Source organism: Chinchilla lanigera, unplaced genomic scaffold, assembly GCF_000276665.1.
Source record: "Chinchilla lanigera isolate Chin_1 unplaced genomic scaffold, ChiLan1.0 scaffold00005, whole genome shotgun sequence".
Lineage (NCBI taxonomy): Eukaryota > Metazoa > Chordata > Mammalia > Rodentia > Chinchillidae > Chinchilla > Chinchilla lanigera.
This window is the reverse complement of record NW_004955406.1, coordinates 19,386,306-19,395,788: the sequence shown is the minus strand read 5'-3', so window position 1 is coordinate 19,395,788 and position 9,483 is coordinate 19,386,306. Positions and strand designations below refer to the sequence as shown.

General features: G+C 50.8%; 1 protein-coding gene across 2 annotated transcripts in view; it reads right to left on the bottom strand.

The window, feature by feature from the left end:
- The window catches only part of Qsox1 (quiescin Q6 sulfhydryl oxidase 1), a gene marked incomplete at its 5' end in the record, with an annotated part of 38,197 nt that overhangs the window by 6,346 nt on the left and 22,368 nt on the right, over positions 1-9,483 (bottom strand). For both annotated transcript variants that reach the window (XM_013521310.1, XM_005375463.2), the window contains 5 exon segments: positions 1,261-1,408; positions 2,362-2,487; positions 5,285-5,414; positions 6,713-6,847; positions 8,534-8,679. In XM_013521310.1, the coding sequence (XP_013376764.1) occupies positions 1,261-1,408; positions 2,362-2,487; positions 5,285-5,414; positions 6,713-6,847; positions 8,534-8,679 (685 nt within the window).

Here is a 9,483-nt window from a genome sequence, read left to right as displayed (position 1 = left end):
ACCTTGCACTTGCCAGGCAGGTGCTTTTGCCGCTGAGCTAAATCCCCAGCCCTGCCTGGGTCTTTTAAAAAGTAGATAAGGTAACATGAGGTCATTAGAGTAGGTCTTAATCCAGGGCGACCCATGTCTTCACAAGGAAACCTAGACACTGATAGGGAAAGGGGAGACAATATGAAGACACAGGAAGAAGGCAGCCATCTACCAGCCAAGGAGAAAGGCCTCAGATGAAAGTCCATACCTTGATTGTGGACTTCAGTCTCCAGAACTGTGAGACCATCAGTATTTGCGGCCTGAGCCCCGAGCCCGTGGTATCTATCACGGCCACCTAAGACTGACAGTCTGGAAGACTTTCTTTCCAGATGCCCCACGACTGCTTCCTTCTTTCCATGGGAGTCTCAACACAGGGTCGCCTCCTCGGAGGAGGAGCCTCCGCAGCCACACTGTCGGAGCACAGTGGCTCCTCCCACAGCACTCTGCTTTCTTTACCTTCCTCGCGCACTCATCATTACATCCAAAATGTTCTGCGTTTACTGCTTGTCTCATCACTGGAATACCGACCCCTGGAGGCCTCACAGAGTACTGTACCCCCACCTACTGAAGCCGCAGGTACTGTGGAGATTTCTCTGTAAGTACAGATGCACCAGCTCCAGCTTTGCCTCTGACAGCAGTCCTTCTGGCTCCCTCTGCCTCTGGTAGGCTGTTCCTGGTGTCCGGGAGCACCTCCTTCCAAGCTGAATTCCTTTCCACCCATCACCTCTCATCTTGGCTCCCTGAGAATTCTCTTGCTCTCCCCAGCAGCACTGAGCCTATCCCATTTAACCCACATATCCTTCTTTCTCTTGGCCCCTTGGCTCCAGCACAATGCAGAGAGCTCTTTATCCACTCTACCACATACCATACAGTCCACTGAGAGCAGGAATAGTCTTCTAAACCTTCATATCCTGCAAGCGGAGCTAGGGTCTGATATAAACCCAGTTCCTCTATAGATGTATACTGAATTGGATGCCCACTTGTTCAATGTTAAAAGCCAGGGAGTAGCCTCACGCCCCAGTTTCAGGGGTACTACCACAGAGGCAGGGGACAGGACTGCGTGAACTCTCAAAGTGTTCCACATGCTGAGACTGGTTCCATGCCTGTTATGTCCAGCTGCTCATTCAAAGATCCTGCTGTGGCCCCCAGAATGATACTGACCCACCCTTATGTGAAGGGCAGGAAAGGGTACAGTTGGTGCACAGCGCGGTGAACAGATCCCGGACTTACCTGGCTTCTGTGAGCGGTCTGCACTCTGCCGACTTGCCTGCACAGTCAGAGAGTGGAAGAGGAGCCACAGGGAGCAGGGAAAGCCCCGGAAATGTGGCTCACTTCCCTGGCAGCCAACCCAGTGCACCTTCTTGGTAAGAACAGCATCCTAAGGGACACATGAGTGTGAGTTCACAGTGAGGAAAAAAAAAGGCTGGCAAAAGGAAATGAAAAGAGAAGCTTCTAGTATAGTCAAATGACAGCACACAGTCCCATGACAAATGAGGTCCCTCTCTGTCACCTCAAAGATGGCACTTTCCTTCCACCTGTTCCACCTAACCAAGAATCAGCACATCTGAAAACCTATGGGAATGCCTTTTTTTTGTTGTTGTTGGTACCGAGAATTGAACTCAGGACCTTGCACTTGCCAGGCAGGTGCTGTGCCACTCAGCTATATCCCCAGACTCTGAAAACCTCTGGTACAGATCCAGTTATACACTTATTCTAGCCTCAAAAACTCCATCTATGAAACAAAGGGCTAATCTTTAAGCTCAGACATCCCACAAGAACGTAAGGCTTTGCACACACGCTGGCTGCAGTGACCCGCTGCCACAAAGAGTGGCATGAGCAGGAGCCCTGAGAGGTGCCCTGGAGAGGGCCATGCTCAGGAATGCAGCAGAGAATGGTAGTTAGAAACCCTGGTGTCTCACCACTTTTTCGTTTGTTTGCAATACTGGGGATTGAACGTGGGAGTTCATCCTAGGCAAGTGCTCTACCACTGAGCTACATCCCCACCCCTTCTCACTGGTTTTTAATCACAGCCCAGCCACTTACTGGCACTACAGGACCTCAGAAAGTTATTTGAAGTCTCTTCACTTCTGTTCTTTTGTCTGCTAAATGGGGATATCTACCTTCCACTAAGGTAGCTCATGAGGATTAAATGAATTATGCATGAGGAACTCAATACATAGCAGTTTGTTTATTAATAGAAGTATCCAACCAAGTTTGCTGATGTCTTCCTGAATACAAACTGAAGAGACTGGAGATTACAGTGTTAACCCCTTTTCCAGTTCCATAACTATCAAGGATGGGGAGAGATATTCATTTGCCTCCCAGACTCACCTCCCTCCTGCTGTCCAGGGCAGTTTTGAAGAAACTATAAGGAATTTTTTTCTTTCTATGCTGCCTCTTAAGCCAGTCATTTATGGAGTGCAGGAAGTTCTGGACCAAGGGCTGGCCAGGAAAGTACTGTGGAGCAAAAAATGTGGAAGTTAGAGAGTGCAAAGTAATTCTGTCAAGTTTTACTGTCTTCAGAGTGTAGGGGGCTGTGCAGAAGTGGGCCAAGGCAGGTTTTCTAGAATGTTCCAAACTCACCAAGAAAATATTCTGATTAAAGCACAAGTATGGATTCCTCACTACCTTTGCTCTGGAGCATCCTTGTAAGCTACAGGAAGGGGTATAGCAGGAGAGCCCCTAAGCCCCTGTGTGGGGCTGGGCCCTGAAGGTCTTGCCCCTCAAGGTTCAGGCTTTCATCCTGCCCCCTGTGACTTGTGTCACAACTGGGAGGAAGGCCTGATCTCTGTGCAACTTCCTAGGGCTGATGAGAACCCTGCTCATACTTCTTCTCTTCAGGTGGCTTCTGGTGAGGCAGCTGACTGGCCGGCTGGGCTAAGCCAGCAAAAGGCCTTTCATTTGTATTCCATAGGCTACCAGGTGGGACAGGTCAGCCCCGGGGCTTAGAGCCAACGTCCCAATCCCGATGGTAGTCTCTGAGGAACATGAAAATCTACTTTGACAATACAGTCAACTCAAATTTGATTAGTATCAGCACTTTGAAACCACAAGGACCCCAGGGAGGAGGCTATGCACTTGTGCACATGTGTGCACGGGGATAGGGGCAGGCAGAAAGAGAGGCAGCAGCAGAGCAGGTCAGATGAAATCATGAAGAGGCAGACGCAGAGGGCACTGGCTTTGGGAAACTTGTGGAGAAAAAAAGGAAAAAAATTCAAGAGAAGAAGGATCCTGGAAATAGGACTAGTTAAACAGAAAAAACCTGCTACCAGAAGCATTCCTGAGAAAGCCATGAATTGCTCCTATCAAACCTCAGAGGCTGGACACCTTCCTCCAGAGTGAGAAAGGGCTGGAAAAGATGGAGCTTCAGTGAGTCCCCTCCTGGGGCTCACACACAGATTTACAGCCTGAAGTCTGCATTTGTCTCTGACCTCTGCCTGGCATCCCAACTTGGCCAGGGTCAGATGGATGTTTTAAAGGATTACAGGGAGCAGGAAACCTTAGAGAACACACGCCACCCAGTGGCCAGTCCTGCCAGCTGCTCAGGTGAGGGAGCAGAGCACAGAGCAGGCAGGGCAGGACAGCATCGCAGCGAGCTTTCTCCCCTTCAGGTTTTTGTGCCCATAAGCACTACATGTTTAGAGCAGGGCTGGAAGAGATGTGGGTGCAAATGCCCCCTTGGCAAAGTGGTTCATCCCTCTGGGCTGCCATCTCAACTATAAAATGGAGAGCATCCTGGTACTCACCCATGGACTTCAAAAGAAATAAACCTAAGTGTGCCAGCCTGTCAGAGCTCAAGCAAAAGAGCTGCTTTTATTGTTATTATTCAGGAAGCAGCTACTTGAGCATGGCTGAGGCCAGAACACTGCAGTCTCAAGGCAGATATTCGGGCAAAAGTCAAGGGGGAGCTCAATGCCCATGGGTCTCTGCTCCGTCTCTGGAAGCTGGCCTCCCTCTGCTTCAAGGCCACCCTGTCCTCTCTCAGCCTGGCTTCTAGCAGGAAGGCCTCGCCCCTCCCAATCATCTTCAAGCATGGGCTGCAAGCAGCAATGCAGCAGGCACACCCCAAGGTGTTGCTGAAGCCTCCGTTTAACTTAAGCACTTTCAGTCTGGCTGCAACTGCCTCAACAGAGGCCACACTCCAAACCAGGTCTGTGTATAGCTGAGAGATGCGAGTAACACACAGGAAACCAGTGCCTTGGGAGATTTCCTGTGCAGTGGACTGGACTGGACTGAATGTCTTATCTCCTGAGGTCCGCTAAAAGAAACATGCTAGGGGTGGAAGGATGCCACACAGAATTGCTCTAAGGTTTTCTTCTTGGGTGCCTAGCTGTCTGCCTCAGGCCTCGGTACTGTAGGAAATAAGCAGCTCTCAGGTCTCTGAGAAAAGGCCTTTATGATCAGGAAGAGTCCATTCTGCCGGGGACCAACAAGAGGGGCTGAAAGCTGTTGTGCCTTAGGCTACAATATCCTTCGTAGGATCCTCTCAGTGCACTCACAAGGGTACTTCACCAAGCCAAGTGGGCCAGGAGGGCCAGGACTAGTGAGGTGGAAAAAGGGGATAGATGCAGGAAGTTCCAGAGGAGAGGGGCCCAAGGACAGTAGAGATCAGGCCGAGGGTGGCAATAGTCAGCCCTGAAGGGGCCCAATGCCTGCATATGACTCAGCAACCCTTGGCAATGGCCGCCTAGGTTTAAGTAGGGCAGCACTGGCAGTGGATCTGGAACCAGAGGGGCAGGGTAAGGAGGGAAGAGAATTAAATGCTGAACAGATAGCAGGTCTTCGATAAGAAGGTGTCTACTCCATGGAGCAGACAACTTTCCAGGAAACCACAAGGGAATATGGCAGACAGGGCTAGGGCAAGGGACCTGGTCACACTGGGAGGGAGGACAGGAGCTTCAGGACAGCATCCTCTTCACTGTGGTGCTCCAGGGATCGGGCTTTCCCAGTGACCACAGCAGGGACACACTCAGGTGAGTTAGAAGACTGAAGCAGAGATGGAGTGACAGTCATGAATAGGTGTCAGCACCTCTGGCCTGTGTCCCACCCACATGCTTCACAGTGTATTCCTACTAGTACAGGGCTGCTGTGGAGATTGACTGACTACAGGGCAGCAGCCACGATGGACTGGACAGCTGAGGTCCAGTATACAGCCAGCCCCTGGCGGGAGGGGCCAGCACAGCGTGTGGTTTACACACACGCATACCACCACATGTGGGACTGCAGGGATGAGGGGAGCCGTGACCTTGCTCACCTTGGCCAACACTGCCACGAACTTCTTCAGGGCCACCAGGCGCGGCCCTTCCAGGACCGAGAACTTGCCCACTTCTACCTGCAGGATGTAGTGTAGTGCAGATTCCAGGTCAGCCATGTAGATCTTGGAGCTGAGAACCCAGGAGAAGGGAGAGGAAGAGGGGCATTAGCCACCAGGCAGGGCATAGGGAGGAGCCCTCAGGACTAAAGGGATAGAAAAGAAAGGGCACAGAATCCTCTAAGTTAGCACTGGCTCTGCTAATAACATGACCTTGAGTGAGTAACTTAACTCCTCTGAGCCTCACTTCCTGTACAATAGGAATAAAAACACATAGCTCACAGGTAGGTTGCTGAGAGGATCGAGTAAAAGTGTACACTATGGCAAGAAGGAGAGTTCCTCCTCTCTAGTCCCAGAGCCAGCCGTCCCTGGGACTCACTAATCAGGCCCCTAGTGAGGCTGAGCTTTATTCTTTATTCTGAGCAGTCTCCCAGGGGCGGACAAACAGACCAACGGTGCACAGATCCAGCTCTGCAGCAGCTGGGCCTGCTGTGAGAGGTTGGAGGTGTAGCTGCCCTGCAAGGCTGGGGCTGGAGCAATGGAGGGGCAGGGTGGGCAACAGGCTTTATAGTTCCTTCCAGGCTGATGGGCTGTTCACAGCTGCCAGACCTCATGCCTTGGGGAGCGACTGGGGGATCCAGTAGGCTACGCCACCCCATGCCTCCATGCTCACTCAGGGCCTGGCTCGGAGCTAATAGGAAGAACCTTGGCTCCTCTATTCCTACCTTGAGACCTGGTTCTGGCCTGAGCTTGAGGATGAGCTGGTTCTGTGAACGTGGGCAACTCAACCTACCTCACTAGGCCCCAAGTCCCTCACTTATAAAAGAAATAAATCACTCTACCAAATCTACCTCCTGAAGGTATAGAGAGCCAGCAAGGCCACGACAGGGTGAGCAGTCACTACCTGTGTTTTACCCTCAGGACAATGTCTTCTCTCTGTACCCCACTGTGGTGTCCTTGGACCTCAGTTTACCTCTCGATACTCATGTGCCTCCTGGAGAAGTGGCTTCACGACCAAGTGAGGTAATACGGGGAAGGTAGCTTAAGTGATATGGGCACTGATTGGACAGTATGCCTTCCATCACTAAGGGCAACATGATGTGCTATTCAGGACTCCCCACATTCCGCACCGAGGCCCTGGCAGCAGATACCCGAGAAGCTGCCAGTTAACTGCTGCACTCCCTGTGCACATCTAGCAGTCAGGGGACCTCAAAGGTCAAATCCAGCCTTTCGGGTCAGGTGGGAGTCTAGGCTCCGAATAGCCTCTGAATAGCAGGCGCTACAGCCACAACAGGAACAAGGTGAGTAAGATGTGAGAAGGAGGTGTGGTCTGTGGGGGCACCGTATGAGGGGAGCTGAGTGTGGCCTTACCGATCCGCAAATTTCCACACTGTGGGCGCTATCTTGTCAGGAGTGGTTGGTACAGCTGTGGCTGGGGTAGCCTCCCTGGTGAGCCCAGAGAGCCTCTGCAGGTAGGCAGTGTAGAAGGACCTGGACTCCTTTAGCCTGTGAGGGAAGAGAGCACAGGGGACGCAGTAGGTACAAAGGACAAATCCTAGGGCTAACCAATGTCAGCAGAGGAAGAAGGGTGGCTTCCCCAACAGGCTTAGCAAGAAATATCTGAACTTAGTTCCATCTCACCAAGTCAAAACTAGGTTACCAAGGCTTCATTCAACCCCTTCTGTTCACTGCACACACTGTGGAAAGCCTCTTTGATACCAGCCTCGTATGGCCTCGCCACCTGGAATAGCAGCTAGACCCAAGAGTCCCGCAACCTACTCTGGGACTCCAGGCAGGGCCACAGTTTGAACAAGCTGGGGATCAAGTGCCTAAGGGCAGGTAGCCCCTGTAGGACAGTACTGTATCCAAGAAGAGCCATAGCTCAGCAGAGTGCCAACATGCACAAGGCCTTGGGCTGGATTCCCAGTACTGCCAAAAAAAGAAAAAAATCTGCCCATGGACAAGACTAGCTGGGTTGGGCTACTTATCTCACATCAAAGTTTCAAAAGGAGCTGACCTCAAGGCAGCTACTCACTCACAAGTACCATGAGATGACATTAGTCTCCAAGTCAAGAGTCTGATATGTGAATTTTAACAAAATAGCATTAACAACAAAGAACCAAGATTCTCCAAACCCTTTTGATTTCTCTCTCTTCTGATACAGCAGAGTCCTCAAAAGCAAGAATTTTCTCCTGAACACGAAGTCCTCTCACTCACCAGGGTCAGGCCACCTAGGGGCGGAGATGCCCAGCCCAGCAGCAGTGTGGTGGGATGCCCCAGGGGAGCTGGCATCAGGAAGCATTGCTTTCCACTCCGCTGTCCTGGCCCAGTGTTTATCGATGAGCAGATGGCTGGAGAGCGGCATCGTCATAAACAATTTTCTCCTCCACCAACTCCAAGTGAGGAAACAATGCCTCTTCTCCCCACCAGGGCTGGCAGTTTCTGGGTCTGCCTAGAATCTCACCTTCCTCTTTCTCCTGCAGCCAAGATGCCTCTGACTCTCTGACAAGCCTGCTCAACACTGCCTGGTGATCTGGGCCAGGGCATGGGCAAGTGGCTGTCCTGCCCAGCCTTACCACAGGATGGCACTAATGCCCTGAGGAGCAGCTCACTGGGTACCTCAGGCGAGCTTTGGTCTCCCTGGCTCTTGAGCTCTACCCAGCAGGGCCAGGCGGACATCAATCATCTACCCATGGAGGGCACCAAGGCACCATCTGGTGCCATTTAGCAGGCCATTCAGCAGCAGGAGCCTGACAGAGGGGCTAAAGCTGGCCTGATTGTTTTCTCTCACATTTTGGAACAGGCTATTGTCTGGCTCTTAATGAACTTTTCTGCAATTAGAAAACCAAAGGGAGGGAGGGTCAGGCATATTTGAGTCCTTGCCAGGTCTGAAGCCTGCCAGTGAATCTACGTTTGTGGACAGAAGAGGCTGGGGAATAGGGCCAGGGTTGGATGTGGATGGTGTAGAGATAGTCAGAGTTGAGGCACGACCCTGGGTGACTGTAGGACTGGGGCCCTACAGCCCCTCCCCCCTACAGAGAGACTGACATCTGCTTGTCCTGCACTGATGCTCCTCTTTTCTCAGAGGGTTCTCCCAGGAGAAAGAACCTGTGCGCCAGGTCTGTGGCCACTCAGGGCAGGAAAGATGAGTGCAGGGAGGGAGGAGAGAGGACAGGGAGACGCTGCACTCACACGGGGACTCGGGAGACAGAGCCGTTCCGAAACAGCAGGTAGCAAGATGGGAAGTCTGTGACACCAAACTTGCTCACCACGTTGCCCTCTGTGTTCAAGACCCTGCGCACTGCTATGCCTTGGTGCTGGGACAGGTCCAGAGTCACCTGCAGAGACAGAGGACAGCTGGGGGTCAAGCTGGTAGAGGGAGCCAGGGACTGAGTCCCAGTTTGGTGCCAGGCAGGCACCAGGTGACAGCTGTGCTGTCCAAACTTAAAACATTTGAAAAAGTAGACCATTATGACGAATGAGACCTTCATGCCACCAACTGCAATCAGTCCCTAACTAACAAGAGCCAAAAACCACCCAAGAGGAAGGGCCTTGGGACGGTGCAGACCACATACCTTGCATTTTGGAGGACAATATCAAATCAATATAATTTTCTTTCTAATAAAATAAATTTATAAAAGGCACAATAAAATATGGTTTTATTTTTATTCTTATATTAAAAAGCTTTCTTCCTATATTCCAGGTCAGAAAAATATACTCATCAGACATGCCATTATTTTTAGATAAAAATAAGAAGGGAAAGTATTAACATTTATTGTGTATTACATACTGTATATAGATGGTCTCATTTAATTTTCAGGCCAATCCTAAAACAGGAACTACCATTTGGGGTAGTGCACTATGGCTGCTGGCTTGTGAATCCTGGCTCCATCAAACCAAAATTCTCCCTGACTTCATTTCCTTACTTGCAAAATTATAACAGTAATACCAATCTCAGGGGGCTGAAGATTACATGAGTAGATATATAAATATTTATTTTAAAAATCCTCAACTGGAAATAGTGAAAGGGATCTTAAGCATATATGAAGGCAACTAAGAGATGAAGGGAGAGGGAGGGAGGGGAAAGAAATAAGATTTTAAAAGGTGGGAGTACGGAGGATTGCGAAGTGCTGTGTATATGC